Source organism: Triticum aestivum, chromosome 3B (assembly GCF_018294505.1).
Source record: "Triticum aestivum cultivar Chinese Spring chromosome 3B, IWGSC CS RefSeq v2.1, whole genome shotgun sequence".
NCBI lineage: Eukaryota > Viridiplantae > Streptophyta > Magnoliopsida > Poales > Poaceae > Triticum > Triticum aestivum.
In genome coordinates this window covers 318,826,147-318,844,473 of record NC_057801.1, presented here as the reverse complement: position 1 = coordinate 318,844,473, position 18,327 = coordinate 318,826,147, and the positions used below count along the sequence as shown (strand labels likewise).

Genomic DNA, 18,327 nt, shown 5'->3' with positions numbered 1-18,327 from the left:
GGCAATAAAGAAGTTTTTGTACTGCTCAAAATGATTAAATTGTACTGCCCATAATTCCTTCCAGAGAACTCAAATTCCCTTCACATGTACCTTGTACTTCCATGGAATATGAGTTTCGTACTGCCCGATAATAATAATAATAATAATTGTACTGCTCGAAGTGAATAAATTGTATTGCTCGGATTTATTTTAAAAGAACACAAATTTGCCTTGTACTTCTATGGAATATGGGTTTCGTACTGCCCGACAATAAAGAAGTTTTTGTACTGCTCAAAATGATTAAATTGTACTGCCCATAATTTCTTCTAGAGAACTCAAATTCCCTTCACATGTACCTTGTACTTTCGTGGAATATGAGTTTCGTACTGCCCGATAATAATAATAATAATAATAATTGTACTGCTCGAAGTGAATAAATTGTACTGCTCGGATTTATTTTAAAAGAACACAAATTTGCCTTCTACTTCTGTGGAATACGGGTTTCATACTGCCCGGCAATAAAGAAGTTTCGTACTGCCTGTGCGCGGTGGCCATGTCCATCTCCGTCGGAGCGGCGGCCGCCCCCTTCTTCTTGCTCTGCTTCTGCTGCGGCTGCGCATGTGTTTTCTTGGCGGCGCGGTTGTCTCCTCCGGCGGCGGCGCATAATGCGCTGGTCCTGGGCTTGGGCTTGGCGAGGGTCGGCTGGAGGAAGAGGAACTTCTCCTTACCGTTGTTGTGGGAGCGGCCGCCGGAGCCGAGGATGTCGCCCAGGCGGAACCGGCACGCGGCCTCGCCCGTGCCCGTGGACGCGCTCTTGGGGAAGGCAGCCGGCTCGCGCATGGGCGACCCTGGCGCGGACCGCGGCGCCCACGCGCAGTACGTGTCCGGCGAGGGCGGCGCCATCATGGAGGTAGCCGAGGCCAAGGCATCGTCTCCGTGGGCCTGGCGGCGGTGGAAGACCGGGTAGGCCGGGAGGATGCTGCCGTGCGCGAAGAGGTCGTCGGCCAGCGCCTCCCTGCCCGCCGGCGCCAGTGGCCGCGCGAACGCGAACTCGAAGTTGTCGCCGCTGGCGTCTGACGCTGCGTCGTCGTCGTTGTCGTGTTCTTGCTGGTAGTCCTCCTGCGGCTCTGGGAAGGCGTCGGTGCCCTCCTCGGCGTGGTCCCCAAAGCTGAGGATGGTGGCGAGGCGCGCCATTGCTTCGGCCGTGGGCTACCTGGCGGTGGCGCTGTACCAGCTAGCTAGTGGTAGCGAACAGCGGGCCGAGGAGGGAGAGTACGGGATCGGGGGTGGGGAGGTGGCGGCGGGATCGGGGATCTATTTTCGGGGTCCTTATATAGGGTCTTGCCTATTGTAGAATATTATTCTACAATCAATTGTAGAATAGACCCTATATATATATAGGGAAAATCCATCCCACCACCCGGTGGTAGTTACCCCACATGTCTCATATACTATCATGTGGTACTATATATACTATTTTATTATTTTAAATATGTTCATATACTATATCTAAGATATTTCAAATCAAGTTACATGAAAAAATTGCATATGAGCCCATAGTTTTTGTTATATTTCTAAAATACGTACATATTTGTACATAAAAATGAGCATACTCAAAAAATGGTACATACTACCTAAAAATTAGTATATATAGTACCTAATCATTGTTATATACTACATACTACACGTACATTCTCCCGGTTCCGGCAGATACTACATACAACATACAAAACGCAAGTGGTGGTAAGTACCACTACTTGTAGGAAACATTTGTCCTATATATATATATATATATATATATATATGGCTTCTGCGCAGTATCTCCATCATCATCATCATTATCAGTAGATCCTACGTAGGTGAGTTAGGATGCACTTGATCCCAGAAAGGTATCTATCCTTCAAAGCAGAGGAGTGCTTCAAACTAACAACAGTACATAATATCCAACAAAATAGGGTCATGCAACAACAGCAGAATACATGGCTTAGTCTAGATATCAGTACGAATCAAGTTGTGCATATTTTCTATTGGCATGAACCACATCGCCGCATGTCGGGTTTGCAAAAGCCATCCATCGCATGGAAGCTTGATGCCTTTCACACACTGAAAATTATCTGGCAACAAGCTGTGTCGACGAATCTCTGGATATGGTGATTCACGAAACCCATGGTATGATGTGTAAACAAAGTCCCCCTGGAGAATGGAAGTTGCATAGCACGGTAATCATCGCCAGTGATATGATCGATGATTGGTTGGATGATCGGATAATTGAGCCCGAGGAACATGGAGTGGTTGCCGAGGCGGTAAACCAGCCTCTAGTTGAATACGCGTGGCACAACGGAGCTGGGATCTTTCTCGAACATGAAGGAGCCATAGCCATCAATGTCACGAACACCCTAGGCATTGTACTCCATGTGGTTTGATGTAATGGTTTGGTCAATTTGGTACGTGCGAATGAGCATCAAATGACCGCCGTTAGCTGAACGAGCGATAAACCACCACCCATCGGCTGGTATGATTACAGGTCCTGGAATCATCAAGGCCAGCGCATTTGCATCTGCTGCAACAATTCTAATTAGAGACCAAAAGGACAAAAATAAACAATCATGTTAAGAGTATGTGTGGAATTAAAATTATTATAACAGTGACACATGTCATAGACAGAGAATTGCAATGCCGTGGTCATAATCATACCCCAAGTTAAAAAAATAAGCCAATGGCTTTCATATTCTAGCAATATGTCATGTCTCAAACATCATGTAACAATGAGAGGAAAATAGCTATGACAGGGCCTACTAATATTCTACCATAGCACTTACTACTATTCTCATATCAACTCGAAGCAATAACATGTGTTGTTATAAAAAAATTTGGAAATGAGAGTAACATGTAGCAATCATGAGATTATGCTCATAATATCTATTCTAACAATCATTAGATGCCAATTGTTCTCATATCAACTCTAACAATAACATGTGTGGTCATAAAAATCTAGGAAATGAGAGAAACATATAGCAATGATGTGGTTATAGACATACTATCTATTCTAAATTTGTAACAATGCACAGGCAGTCGTACTCATAAGGTAAATATGAGATGAGATAGAACAATTACACGACAATAGATTCCACCAGTATAGGCAGCCAATCTGTGCGTCGACCGCGTAAATGATGCCATCGTGCACTATAGCATCAGACAGAAATGTTGCCTCAACAGGATTGACGATGAGCCATAACCATGTATGGCGACCGGATTCCAGATAGACTAATCCCATGTTGAACAAGGGAATGAGCTTGCAATCCATGTAGTCTTCTGATGGTGTGGGCACTTCACGGATTACAACTTTCAGCAAACAGAGGTCGAGCCAAAAGCTTGACGTGTCTCGTGTGTAGTAGTCAAGAGTGTCCGACGGGCCGCGAGGCTTGATGGCGGCGATATCCAATGAGGAAGGGTGATCTCTCAACGGGTGTAGATATCCATGAGACGCCACGGACTACCGGATTGGTGGATGAGGACGATCTAGTTGGCCTTCATGCCCACCCAGTAGTGGTCGCGCATGAAGGACAGGTGGACGGGTAGTGGTAGCATGTCAAGGGGCACCACGGAAACCTCCGTACGATCGTCAAGTCGGTGTCTGGACCACCTGCGAGGATCGGGCATCAGCAAGCAGGGTGTCTTGAAAAGACCCGACCGGTTGGAGACGAGTAGACGGTACAAAGACACCGAGCATGCAGCCAGACGGACGATGCTGAGTAGGTCCATACGATTACAGATCTGCTCCAAGAGAACATCAGGGAGGGAATTCCAATCGCGGTTCTGCGTGTCAGTCGGTTCTACCATTGGGGTTTTCGGTGCCTGCGAGCCAGCGGGGAAGTGGATTCGGGCGGGCGAGCGAAGAAGCTTCTCCTCGTGTGGCCGAGCAGTGAGCGAGGGGATATGGTACACGCGAGCTACCAAGGAAGATGGCGTGGGAGGGCGAGCAGTGAGTGGGTGGAAATGGTGTGCGGCCGGCGAAGGGGAAGAGAAGAGGAAGAAGAAGAGAGGAGGAAGAAGAGTGAAAGATGGGGAAGAAAGTGCATTATACCTCAATTCTACTAGTACTACTACCAGGATATACCGTCCTTCGGAGTGTAAATAGTTACACCGATGACATGTGGGTCTACCTCAAGAGGGCCCATATGTCAGTTAATGAAGGAGAGAGGTGTGTAGGCGTATTTGCGTAAGCATGCTCTACTGGCAAACCTGATGACAGTACTGGGTAAGGCTGATTTAGTAACACCAACACGCTAGTTCAGCTTATTAATTAAGTTTCTCATCTGCTGCAGCGTGTATTGTCACTTCACTATGAAGACTAGTTGCATATTTATCTCTGACCGAGATGGGGAATAATTGATCGCCAAGACTTCCTATCTACAGTATCCCTATGCCTCTACGCTCACTTCACTCATTTTGCTCCATACGTAGTCACTTGTTGAAATCTCTAAAAACAAAAATACTCCATATTTGGGAACAGAGGGAGGCTTTTACTCCGTATTTGGGAACAGAGGGAGTATCACCAAATGGAGGGAACAAAGGAAGCTTGAAATATGAACATGTCAATGGGAGGGAGTAAAAGCCGCATGCATGCATGCAACATGCAACACTCACACGTACACATGGACGCACGCAACACTCATGCACCCATGTGGCACATAGCACACGATGCAACACACACGCTCATGCTCAAGTGCTCAACCTACTCCCTACGTCCGTGAAAGAATGTACATTTAGAGATTGACACGTTGACTAGGGCATAATTAGCGCCCCAAAAGTAGAATACTTATGTGTGCATGCGACCATTGAGAGAAGAAGATTAAATGAAGGTTGTTGCATGTTGTAATTAAAGATGGACATGTAGCCTATACCTAGACCACAAGTTGGTGTATTAGTCAATCAATATCGATTTAGATTAAAGGCTAAATGCATTGGAAGTGTAGATGTACACTCTTTGTTTTTAGCCAATGTACACTCTATTGGAAGACCGAGGGAGTACACGTGCATGCACTCACATACATAGCCAGGGTGGTTCACGCGCAAGGGTTGGACTCCTGCCGCGCCTGCGTAAAGTTTTGTTTAACTGATTTCTTTGGTCTACCAACTGACTGGTGGGACCCAGAAACCAGGAGACAATTTAACAAGTCAACAAAGTGCCACGTTGACTATGTGGCCGGTCAGTAGGGTGCAATACGGTGCTCTACGATGAGCTAGTGATCGTAAAATCACCGCAAAACTATATATAGTGACCGTAAAGAGCATATTGTTACATACATTGACCGCCATTGTATTTTTCTCGTTTCAAATTAAGCCATATTAGCCGAAAAGGACACAGTATGGACTAGTACTAGTATTGCTTTGATGTGTCCCATCAACTCGCCGAACGAGGAGAAGCTTGCTTACTACGCCTCTCCCTCGCCCACGCGCGCGGTGGCTCGCGGGACGAGGAGTGGGTTTTCACTATAGCTCCCTCTCCCTCTCCCTCTCCCTCGCCCTCGCCCTCGTGGTGGACGTGCAGCAGTTCAATCGGTGTCATATTGCCAGAAGCATATTGTACTGTAGTATCATCATTGTTGGACCTTCCGAAGAGGAGAAGAGCCAAGTGTAAGGTTCACACGAGTATGAACTATTGAACCTCCCGAAGAGGCAAAGAGCCAAGCGCAAGGTTTTATAGGAGTTGTCGTCCTAGTAGGAGTATACTACAACTATAGTGAATGATGCTACTATATGATGCCGCCACATCACCTATATCCAAAGTTGTGCCACCTTTTTTTCTCAAAGAGTGTGTTGGAGCCCGTTCAACAACCACACAAGTTGCACGTACACATAACGCATTTACTAGCAATAAATTCTAAAGTACAAATGTCAGTATGCCAAACAAGTTCATCTCCAATTCATGTGCTAAATTTGTGCATGACTAGTCTAAATATATTCACGACGCTACCATTCACAATTTACCATACTCCACTTACACGTTATAGATGGGCTACATGTCCTCCTCCAGGTTCCAGTTGCAGGTGTTCTTCATGGATGGCACGATCCATAGCGGTGGGTGATACGTCTCCAACGTATCTATAATTTTTGATTGCTCCATGCTACTTTATCTACTGTTTTGGACTATATTGGGCTTTATTTTCCACTTTTATATTATTTTTGGGACTAACCTATTAACCGGAGGCCCAGCCCAGAATTGTTGTTTTTTGCCTATTTCAGTGTTTCGAAGAAACGGAATATCAAACGGAGTCCAAACAGAATAAAACCTTCGGGAACGTGATTTTCTCACCGAACGTGATCCAGGTGACTTGGACCCTACTCCAAGAAGTGCCAGAGGCGGTCACGAGGGTGGAGGGCGCCCCCCTGGGCGCGGCCCTCGTACCTCGTGGGCCCCCTGACGCTCCACCGACGTACTCCTTCCTCCTATATATACCTACGTATCCCAAACGATCAGAACGGGAGCCAAAAAACCTAATTCCACCGCCGCAACCTTCTGTATCCACGAGATCCCATCTTGGGGCCTGTTCCGGAGCTCCGCCGGAGGGGGCATCCACCACGGAGGGCTTCTACATCAACACCATAGCCCCTCCGATGAAGTGTGAGTAGTTTACTTCAGACCTTTGGGTCCATAGCTAGTAGCTAGATGGCTTCTTCTCTCTTTTTGGATCTCAATACAATGTTCTCCCCCTCTCTTGTGGAGATATATTCGATGTAATCTTCTTTTTGCGGTGTGTTTGTTGAGACCGATGAATTGTGGGTTTATGATCCAGTATTATCTATGGAAAATATTTGATTCCTCTCTGAATTCTTTTATGTATGATTGAGTTATCTTTGCAAGTCTCTTCGAATTATCCTTTTTGGTTTGGCCAACTAGATTGGTAGTTCTTGCAATGGGAGAAGTGCTTAGCTTTGGGTTCGATCTTATGGTGTCCTTAACCAGTGACAGAAAGGGTTGCAAGGCACGTATTGTATTGTTGCCATCGAGGATAACAAGATGGGGTTTTTATCATATTGCATGAATTTATCCCTCTACATCATGTCATCTTGCTTAAGGCGTTGCTCTGTTTTTAACTTAATACTCTAGATGCATGCTGGATAGCGGTCGATGAGTGGAGTAATAGTAGTAGATGCAGAATCGTCTCGATCTACTTCTCTTGGACGTGATGCCTATATACATGATCATTGCCTAGACATACTCATAACTATGCTCAATTCTGTCAATTGCTCAACAGTAATTTGTTCACCCACCATAGAATATCTATGCTCTTGAGAGAAGCCACTAGTGAAACCTATGGCACCCGGGTCTATTCTCATCATATCAATCTCTATCGCTTTATTTACTTGCTTTGTTTTTACTTTGCCTTTTAATTTTTACTTTGCATCTATCTATCAAAAATACCAAAAATATTATTTATCATCTCGATCAGATCTCACCCTCGTAAGTGACCGTGAAGGGATTGACAACCCCTAATCGCGTTGGTTGCGAGTAGCTATCGTTTTGTGTAGGTACAAGGGACTTGTGCCTGGTCCCCTACTGGATTGATACCTTGGTTCTCAAAAACTAAGGGAAATACTTATGCTACTTTGCTGCATCATCCTCTCCTCTTCGGGGAAATCCAACGCAGTGCTCAAGAGGTAGCAAGAAGAATTTCTGGCGCCGTTGCCGGGGAGGCTCACGCAAGCAAGTCAACCATACCAAGTACCCATCGCAATCCCTATCTCTCGCATTACATTATTTGCCATTTGCCTCTCATTTTCCTCTCCCCCACTTCACCCTTGCCATTTTACTCGCCCTCTCTCTCCCCATCTCCTTCTTTCTTTTCCATTTACCTTTCCATTGCCATGGTTGAATCAAAAAGAACTACGGGTTTTCTCCCGAACTCTAGTGCCTTGGACAACCCCTCTATCCTCTCTAAGCTCATAAATAATGATGCTATAGAAAGACCCACCGGGGTCTCCAATGAGAGCTTGAATAATCTTGATGAGGATGACCCTATAATTTTTCGTTATTTACTTGATTAGTCTCTAAAAGATGTTTGGGATAGGTTACATAGGATTCGGGCTAGTTATGTACCACAATATCAAATTGAAATTTACCTAAAAAGCTTTTATGTTGGCTTGTCCGCTTCCTTCAAACAAGTTTTAGATTCCATCTTTGAAGAAGGTTTTCTTGAAGGGGATGCTATAGATATCTATGAAAAAATTGAAACTATATTTTAGCACCCCATGAATGATAAGGTTGAATCAACTACACTCTTGTGCTTTTATCAAAATGAAATTATTAAAGAGATGAAGTCTAGTTTAGAGGCAAATTTCCATAACATGCTTAATCTTACTTCTTCCATTAATGACCATGTGCTTACCTTAAATAGAAGATTGAATGCCATAGAGAGGAGATCATCCTCTCCGAGTGCCAAAGATGGCAATACCTAGATCTATCCTTGCTTTTATGCCTAGCTAGGGGCGTTAAACGATAGCGCTTGTTGGGAGGCAACCCAATCTTATTTTGTGTTTTTTGTTTTTGCTTCTGTTTAGGAATAAATAATCCATCTACCTTCTGTTTGGATGTGGTTTTATGTTTTAATTAGTGTTTGTGCCAAGTAGAACCTATAGGATAACCTACGATGATAGTTGATTTGATTCTGCTGGAAAACAGAAATTTTAAACGCACGAATAAAATTTTGTTAAATCACAGGAACGTGCTTTTGCGTTGATTATTTTTTCTGATGTTCAATAAACAAATTGTCCAGGACTTCCTATTTTGGTAGAATTTTTAGAGTTCCATAAGTTTGCTTTAGTTACAGATTTCTACAGACTGTTCTGTTTTTGACAGAATCTGTTTTACGTGTGTTGTTTGCTTATTTTAATGAATCTATGGCTAGTAAAATAGTTTATAATCCATAGAGAAGTTGGAATACAGTAGGTTTAACACCAATATAAATAAATAATGAGTTCATTACAGTAACTTAAGTAGTTCTTTGTTTTCTTTCTCTAACGGAGCTCACGAGATTTCTGTTGAGTTTTGTGTTGTGAAGTTTTCAAGTTTTGGGTGAATTCTTTTGATGGATTATGGAACAAGGGGTGGCAAGAGCCTAAGCTTGGGGATGCCCATGGCACCCCCAAGATAATCCAAGGACACCAAAAAGTCAAAGCTAGGGGATGCCCCGGAAGGCATCCCCTCTTTCATCCACTTCCATCGGTAATTTACTTGGAGCTATATTTTTATTCACCACATGATATGTGTTTTGCTTGGAGCGTCTTGTATTATTTGCGTCTTTGCTTGTTAGTTTACCACAATAATCCTTGCTGTACACACATTTTGAGAGAGCCATATATGAATTGGAATTTGTTAGAATACTCTATGTGCTTCACTTATATCTTTTGAGCTTGATAGTTTTGCTCATAGTGCTTCACTTATATCTTTTGAGCGTCATAATTTTTGCTCTAGTGCTTCACTTATATCTTTTAGAGCACGGTGGTGGATTTGTTTTAAAGAAACTATTTATCTCTCATGCTTCACTTAGATTATTTTGAGAGTCTTTAATAGCATGGTAATTCGCTTAATGTTAATATACTTGGTTTTCAAGATATGTGGAACTTTCTTTTGAGTGCGTTGAATACTAAGATAAGTTTGATGCTTGATAATTGTTTTGAGATATGAAGATGGTGATATTAGAGTCATGCTAGTTAAGTAGTTGTGAATTCAAAGAATACTTGTGTTGAAGTTTGTGATACCCGTAGCATGCACGTATGGTGAACCGTTATGTGATGAACTCAGAGCATGATTTATTTATTGATTGTCTTCCTTATGAGTGGCGGTCGGGGACGAGCGATGGTCTTTTCCTACCAATCTATCCCCCTAGGAGCATGCGTGTAATACTTTGCTTTGATAACTTCTAGATTTTTGCAACAAGTATATGAGTTCTTTATGACTAATGTTGACTCCATGGATTATACACACTTTTTCCCATCCTTCCACCTTTGCTAGCCTCTTTAATACTGCGCACTTTTCGCCGGTATCATACACCCACCATATACCTTCCTCAAAACAGCCACCATACCTGCCTATTATGGCATTTCCATAGCCATTCCGAGATATATTGCCATGCAAATTTCCACTGTTCCGTTTATTATGACATGCTCCATCATTGTCATATTGCTAGCATGATCATGTAGTTGACATTGTATTTGTGGAAAAGCCACCGTTCATAATTCTTTCATACATGTCACTCATGATTCATTGCATATCCCGGTACACCGCCGGAGGCATTCATATAGAGTCATACTTTGTTCTAAGTATCGAGTTGTAATTGTTGAGCTGTAAGAAAAATAAAAGTGTGATGATCATCATTATTAGAGCATTGTCCCAAGTGAGGAAAGGATGATGGAGACTATGATTTCCCCATAAGTCGGGATGAGACTCCGGACCAAAAAAAGTCCATAAAAAGGGAAGAGAAAGGCCCAAATAAAAAAAATGAGAGAAAAAGAGAGAAGGGACAATGCTACTATCCTTTGGCCACACTTGTGCTTCAAAGTAGCACCAAGATCTTCATGATAGAGAGCCTCTCATTTTGTCACTTTCATATACTAGTGGGAATTTTTCATTGTAGAACTTGGCTTGTATATTCCAATGATGGGCTTCCTTAAAATGCCCTAGGTCTTCGTGAGCAAGCAAGTTGGATGCACACCCACTTAGTTTCTTTTGAAGAGCTTTCATATACTTATAGCTCTAGTGCATCCGTTGCATGGCAATCCCTACTCACTCATATTGATATCTATTGATGGGCATCACCATAGCCTGTTGATACGCCTAGTTGATGTGAGACTATCTTCCCTCTTTTTGTCTTCTCCACAACCACCCTTCTATTCCACCTATAAGTGCTATATCCATGGCTCATGCTCATATATTGCTTGAAGATTGAAAAAGTTTTGAGAATGTCATAAGTATGAAACAATTGCATGGCTTGTCATCGGGGTTATGCATGATTTAAATATTTTGTGTGGGGAAGATGGAGCATAGCCAGACTATATGATTTTGTAGGGATAACTTTCTTTGGCCATGTTATTTTGAGAAGACATGATTGCTTTGATTAGTATGCTTGAAGTATTATTATTTTTATGTCAATACGAACTTTTGTCTTGAATCTTTCGGATCTGAATATTCATATCACAATTAAGAAGATTTACATTGAAATTATGCCAAAGTATCACTCCGCATCAAAAATTCTTTTTTATCATTTACCTACTCAAGGACGAGCAGGAATTAAGCTTGGGGATGCCTCATACATCTCCAACGTATCTATAATTTTTGATTGCTCCATGCTACTTTATCTACTATTTTTGACTATATTGGTATTTATTTTCCACTTTTATATTATTTTTGGGACTAACCTATTAACCGGAGGCCCAGCCCAGAATTGTTGTTTTTTTCCTATTTCAGTGTTTCGAAGAAACGGAATATCAAACAGAGTCCAAACGGAATAAAACCTTCGGAAACGTGATTTTCTCACCGAACGTGATCCAGGAGACTTGGACCCTACTCCAAGAAGTGCCGAGGCGGTCACGAGGGTGGAGGGCGCCCTCCCCTGGGCGCGCCCCCTACCTCGTGGCCCCCCTGACGCTCCACTGATGTACTCCTTCCTCCTATATATACCTACGTATCCCCAAACGATCAGAACAGGAGCCAAAAAACCTAATTCCACCGCCGCAACCTTCTGTATCCACGAGATCCCATCTTGGGGCCTGTTCCGGAGCTCCACCGGAGGGGGCATCCACCACGGAGGGCTTCTACATCAACACCATAGCCCCTCCGATGAAGTCTGAGTAGTTTACTTCAGACATTCGGGTCCATAGCTAGTAGCTAGATGGCTTCTTCTCTCTTTTTGGATCTCAATACAATGTTCTCAACCTCTCTTGTGGAGATCTATTTGATATAATCTTCTTTTTGTGGTGTGTTTGTTCAGATCGATGAATTGTGGGTTTATGATCTAGTATTATCTATGGAAAATATTTGATTCTTCTCTGAATTCTTTTATGTATGATTGAGTTATCTTTGCAAGTCTCTTCGAATTATCCTTTTTGGTTTGGCCAACTAGATTGGTAGTTCTTGCAATGGGAGAAGTGCTTAGCTTTGGGTTCGATCTTGTGGTGTCCTTACCCAGTGACAGAAAGGGTTGCAAGGCACGTATTGTATTGTTGCCATCGAGGATAACAAGATGGGGTTTTTATCATATTGCATGAATTTATCCCTCTACATCATGTCATCTTGCTTAAGGCGTTGCTCTGTTTTTAACTTAATACTCTAGATGCATGCTGGATAGCGGTCGATGAGTGGAGTAATAGTATTAGATGCAGAATCGTTTCGATCTACTTGTCTTGGACGTGATGCCTATATACATGATCATTGCCTAGATATACTAATAACTATGCTCAATTCTGTCAATTGCTCAACAGTAATTTGTTCACCCACCGTAGAATATCTATGCTCTTGAGAGAAGCCACTAGTGAAACCTATGGCCCCCGGGTCAATTCTCATCATATCAATCTCTATCGCTTTATTTACTTGCTTTGTTTTTACTTTGCCTTTTACTTTTTACTTTGCATCTAACTATCAAAAATACCAAAAATATTATTTATCATCTCTATCAGATCTCACCCTCGTAAGTGATCGTGAAGGGATTGACAACCCCTAATCCCATTGGTTGCGAGTAGCTATCGTTTTGTGTAGGTACGAGGGACATTTGCGTGGTCTCCTAGTGGATTGATACCTTGGTTCTCAAAAACTGAGGGAAATACTTACGCTACTTTGCTGCATCACCCTCTCCTCTTCGGGGAAATCCAAAGCAGTGCTCAAGAGGTAGCAGTGGGCAATGGGAATCATTGTCGCAGCTTTCTAGTCTGGTTCCACACGATGGAGACTCATCCAAGCTGAAGCGTCATAAATCAGGGATAGCGTGTCCCAGCATGTCGTTCATCCGACGGTGCGCACTGAAGACATAGCCATGCTTCATGAACATCAGGCCATCGGTCTCATGCATGGAAGGTGGCATCTGCTTCACAATGGGGTAGTTGTCCCCAATGGAAAGCGAGTACTCTCCAAGAGTGTTCCTCGGCACCCACGTAGCATCACGGGGGTCGAACTCGGCACTGTTCATCTGGTACACGCGACATCTCAGATCTGGACACGTGGTGACGTACATAGTCAAGGTCCATGCATAATAATATTGTGCAATACTGTGCAGCAAATAGTACTACTCCGGTATAGAGCAAGTAAAATAACCGACTTATTATATATAGCCACTTGGCTACATGGATGAGATAGTAAGATATGGAAAAACAAAAATGGTGGCAGCTAGTGGGTTCAAGTCTTCAAGGTCCTAGCTAGCTATATGCGTCCTCCAAGGTAAAAAATTACTCCTACTAGTACTAGTAAGTAGTACAACAATGAGAGAAAAGGCGAGAGGGTTAAAAATATAATACTAAATGGAATACCTGGGTAGATGGTGACGGTCCGATCATGGTAGATTGTGTGACCATGTTGCACATCAGTGGTACCATGGGTAACAACTGCTAAGATAGTTGATCCCAATATGCCAAAGTCAGCTACAAGGTTCCAGGTTAGATCGAATCGCTGATGCAAATGCACATCCAGGATCGGCGATCTTATTTTGATCGGGGGATGACTGGTCCCTGCAAAATAACGGAGTACCATTAGGGATGCAAATGATGGTTTGTGCATTTCGTTTGTAATCTCATGTATCGTAGGATGGCAACTAGATGAAACAAGTCCCATGGCTTGTCACCGCGAAGATGAGGCCTAGATGTTGCACGGTGTCTTCGAACATGTAGGGGTACAAATCTGCCGCCGCCAACATGCGCTAGCCTCTGCCGTTACTGCCTCTTGCATTGATGACAATCCTTATGTCGAACACTGTGATGAGATAGTAATCGACGTAGCTACGCCCCTTTGTCGGCAGGTCCGCAATTGCTATCTTCTTCAATCTCATGTAGGCATCATCATACGTATTCAAGCCCAGCCAGTCCGGAAGGCCGATCCCAATGGTGGATAAGGGGTCTACGAGAACGGCCGCACTGCTGTGGATGTTGTGCAGAATGATGGTGGTATCCGGCCGGAGGTATGCAAGTCAATCTTTGTTGGCACCGACCCAGACGTATATATAAGACGGTGGGCAGCGGAGAAATTACGGGATGGAAATGGAATAACTAAGTAGTACATGATCAAACTCCATGACTGACCTGCTCATCGGACAAAATCCGACTACCTCTCAACGTCGGTAACTCTAGCGGAGTCAATGTGTAACCATGGCCAGGGAGTGGTGGACTATTTGATGGATTGTCCCATAGAAGAAGCTTCTCCTCGAGGACGCATGGAAGACCAACAAGCATGACCTTTTCCCAAGTCTGTTTAAGCAACATCTTGAAAAAGTTCATGCAGGAAGCACCGAGTCTTGCGGCGGTGAGGACGTCGGAGCGGCGTGCGATTTCTCCCAGAGGATCATCGTCCAAGGTCTCCCAGCCCCGACAAGGAGGAGAACTGCCTGGCGAATCCATGGGAGCAGCGACGAACTGCCTTCTCTTCGGGGGGAGGGGAACTAGCGAGGAGGAGATAAGAGCGTAGTAACGGCAGGGCCTCGTCCCTTCCAATTGTAGCTCCTCGATCGTTCCTTAGAGAAGGGGTGAGGCTATTATTTACTACATACTCGTACTATAGCAGTACTAGTACTAGTTTATCTACTAGTAGTGCGATGTACTATACTTCTAGTATAGTGCACCAGTTTTGAACTCTTGAATCTCAGGGCCAACGACCTAAGTTGGAAGTGGAGGGTACTACTGTTCTCTAGAACCATCGCTATACTATCAATGCAGGGAAAGTACACCTACGTAGTGGGTACTCTCGGTGCTCTATTCAAGCGTGTAGCTAGCCTACTCAGCCGCTCCTCTCATGTACACACTAGCAGCCTGTTTATCAGCGAGGGCTACTGCGAGGGCAGAACATTTGAGTTATTTGATACAACGAGACTAGGCTTTTCGCTTCCATTTGTGGAGGTGTAATGGATCTCGTCGAACTTTGTTAGTAGTTCCTTCTTTATGAATGAGATGAGGCAAACCTTTTGCTTCCGTTTCAAAAAAAATCACGTCAAGAGGAATTTCTTTTATAGTGTCGATAAGGGAGTGAAGTCCATGCGTGCAACGCCAGAAGCTACAGAGTAGTAGAGCACTAGTAGAACTTTATGTACAGAGCCATATTGCATAGTTCCCAATGCCCCGCCAGGCTTTTGCGGGTCCTCGGGTTTAATTAGGAGGCGCTAGTTTAAATATGCTACTAGCTGATGAGGAAGCTGCAAGCGAGGTGCGGCTAGGGCGAGCATGCGAGCCACGAGATGATGGGAAGGAAAATCCGTTCACGTGGCTAGGCTATCCAGTGCACCCAGATTGTGGTGCCGCACGTCCGTTCGACTTCAAAACTCAAACTACCTCTGGACAATATTGGCTCCCAATGAAGTTACTAGTTAAAAAAAGGCCGCCGTGCGTTCGGCCGGGATCGAATTCACAAAACAAGGTATACACTCCCGCAACCACTAGTAGTACTCGTTGGAGTACAACGCAACATAGAATCGCCTTTTGTCGCTAGTAGTACATTGTTCCTTACAAGAAACCACTAATGATGCCAAGAAACCACTAATAATGCCAAGAAACTACTACCACTTGCATATGTGGCAGACTTAAGATAAGACTACCTTATCAACCATTGTACATGCCCTTACCAACCAGCCCTACCCAGAAACGACTACTATAAAAGTGTCGTTATAGGCACATTTCAACCCATGTCGCCCCTTAAGTCAACGCCTTCTATTCGACCGGGAAGTTAGGCGTTATGAATTGTGGGACCTACATGTCAGTTTGCACAAAAATACCCGAGTGACCTCCTACCTTCGGCCCGTCCACCTAGTCATCCTCGGCCATGGACGTAGCTACCGCCGCCGGCAGAAGGCGAGGTCAAAACCACTAGCGGTACAGAGCCCATCTTGCGGCAGCCCGGATGCCAGCTCCGTCCGGCGCTCGCGGCTGCTAGCTAGCCAAGATAGCTCCGTCCTGCTGCTTGTCTGCAAGGTTTGCTAGCTAGATTGGCACGGCGGTGCTACGGCTTGCTCACGCGCGCCGCGCTAAGGCCAGCCATCTGGCTCGAGTGAAGGCCAGCACGGCGGCTTGCTCGCTCGTGAGTCACGCTCAGGCCAGCCTGCCAACCCGTGCGGAGGCCAGCGCAGCGTCCGGTCCGTCCGGCGGAGCGGAGGCCAACTCGCTCATCACCGGCGCCACCGACGAACATGCATCAGTACTGTTTGAAGTAATGTTCAGGAAAAATAATGATTTGAGGGGGAATAATAGGATAGAAGGTCAGATGTGGGTCCCTCGTGTCAATGGTCAAACAAAATGTGTTGGTTTAAGCTGCCTCGTCAGCACAGACGTGTGGGCCAACCCTGTCATAATCGGGTTTAAACGAGCCTAATCGGCACTAGGTAGTAGTTTTTGGCGCGGATTGAGAAATATTGGGTATGTTTTTGCTATTTTTTGTAAAATAGTTTCTTCCTAGGTTTGGTTGAAAGTGGTAGTTTTTTGTTAAATACTCTACATATTGTAAGTAGGAGTGAAAGTTAAGCTTTGGAAGCCAATAAGCAAGGCTAGTTACATAGTGCATATGTGTACATGATTGAAAGTAAATATCAACCATGAGTGACTAATATCTTGATGGAAAACTCGAAATTATGGAAATACTAGGTTTTTTCCATGGTTGGAAATACTAGCAATGTTCATGTGCATTGCAACGGATCATACTTAGAATAATATTTATTCACAAACTTGATACAAAACACTCTAATTTTGACATACATATATCACTAGAGATATATTTCAATCAGAATATATTCCTTCGGCTGTTTTGGTGAGGTGAGGGAGGGATGTGGTTGGTTTTAAGATACTAATTATGGTTTTTTCTTCAAATAGGTAGAGAAGTGGGATGTTGGTGAGAAAATGCTACAACTTACCTCACAGTCGTTAGATGTAGATCTAATTGTCAGAAATGACGGATGGCAGACACACCATCATCACCAGCTTAGTCTTCTGTAGGAGTACTAGCAAGATATTTGTGCATTGCACGGGACATCAAGATGCATTTTTTATAAAACACTTGTTGTGATTAACCCATGCAGGAGTAATCTCATGTGTAAAAACTAATGATATCTTGAGAAATAGGAGATAAGGTGAAGAGGAGTGGGGCGTGGTGGTGATTGGTGGTCGGACTGAGCGGAGGCATGGGGATGGACGATGCCGGCAGCGGCCACCAGGCCAGTTTGTTCCAGAGGCTTCCTTTTTTAATTGCTCAACAATGATGTTCTTGGAGATAAGGATGAACAAAGGAAGGCCCTGTCTGCAAATGTGGAGAGAGGTGTGGGTATCTTTTAGTTTAATTTCCATCCATCGGATATAGATTGGACGGTCTATATTGCAAGATGGCACGCGACCATCATCACCAACTCGGTTTTCTAGAAGAGAAGAAATATAAGTATGGAGATACAAACGTAGTATTGATACTTGTTTCCGTAAACTAGGATCTACATTCTATTCAATGCCTCAACATGTGGGACCTTAGCGCAATGACTTTTCGACTGTGTAAAACAAAGGTTTTCCCATCGCCGATAAAGAGGGGGTGACGGCGGTATGCTTTCGGCTTGCTCTAGTCCTAGTAGTCATACTAGGTGGTCTAATTAAGCACGTGTAGATTTATTCTTTTTCACGTCTCGTGTTTGCCGTACTGCCACGACTATTGGTGAATAGACAGTAAGTTATTCACGGGAAAACCTTTGTTGAGCGTGTGTGTGAGAGAGAGATAGCGTGCGTGTGTGATATGTCTAGAGACTGAGGCAATGATAAGAGATTCTTCGTGTCTATGTGTGTGGAGGATAGAGAGAGACCTGTATGGGGATTTGTGTTGTGTAACATGGAGACACATATACATAATCAGAGAGTGAGTGTGTGAGATACACATGCGGACATGGGGAGAGATGAGGATCCAGATAAATGGGTGTTTGTGTGTCTGTGTGTGTTTGTGCGCGTGTTTGTGTGTGAGAGGGAGTGTATGTATGTGGAGTAGAGAGACCATTAATGATGTAAACCTAGTATAATGGAAGGGGGGATGGTGTGACATGTGTAGTAGCAGGATAGCATGGGTGCGGGCGGGGGGAGCAGACTATTTGGAAGAGACATCGAGTGTGTGTGGGAGAGGGGTGTGAGAGCGAGAGAGAG

At 44.1% G+C, this 18,327-nt stretch overlaps 1 protein-coding gene across 1 annotated transcript; it reads right to left on the bottom strand.

Moving 5' to 3' along the window:
- Nucleotides 1–432: 432 nt before the first annotated feature.
- On the bottom strand, nt 433–1,173 carry LOC123067493 (uncharacterized). The gene has a single exon (XM_044490269.1). It carries the CDS (start codon nt 1,171–1,173, stop codon nt 433–435), a length of 741 nt encoding a protein of 246 aa, XP_044346204.1.
- Nucleotides 1,174–18,327: the final 17,154 nt, after the last annotated feature.

Excerpts from the sequence above, each read along its gene's own strand:
- LOC123067493 (XM_044490269.1), bottom strand. The coding sequence starts at position 1,173 with ATGGCGCGCCTCGCCACCATCCTCAGCTTTGGGGACCACGCCGAGGAG.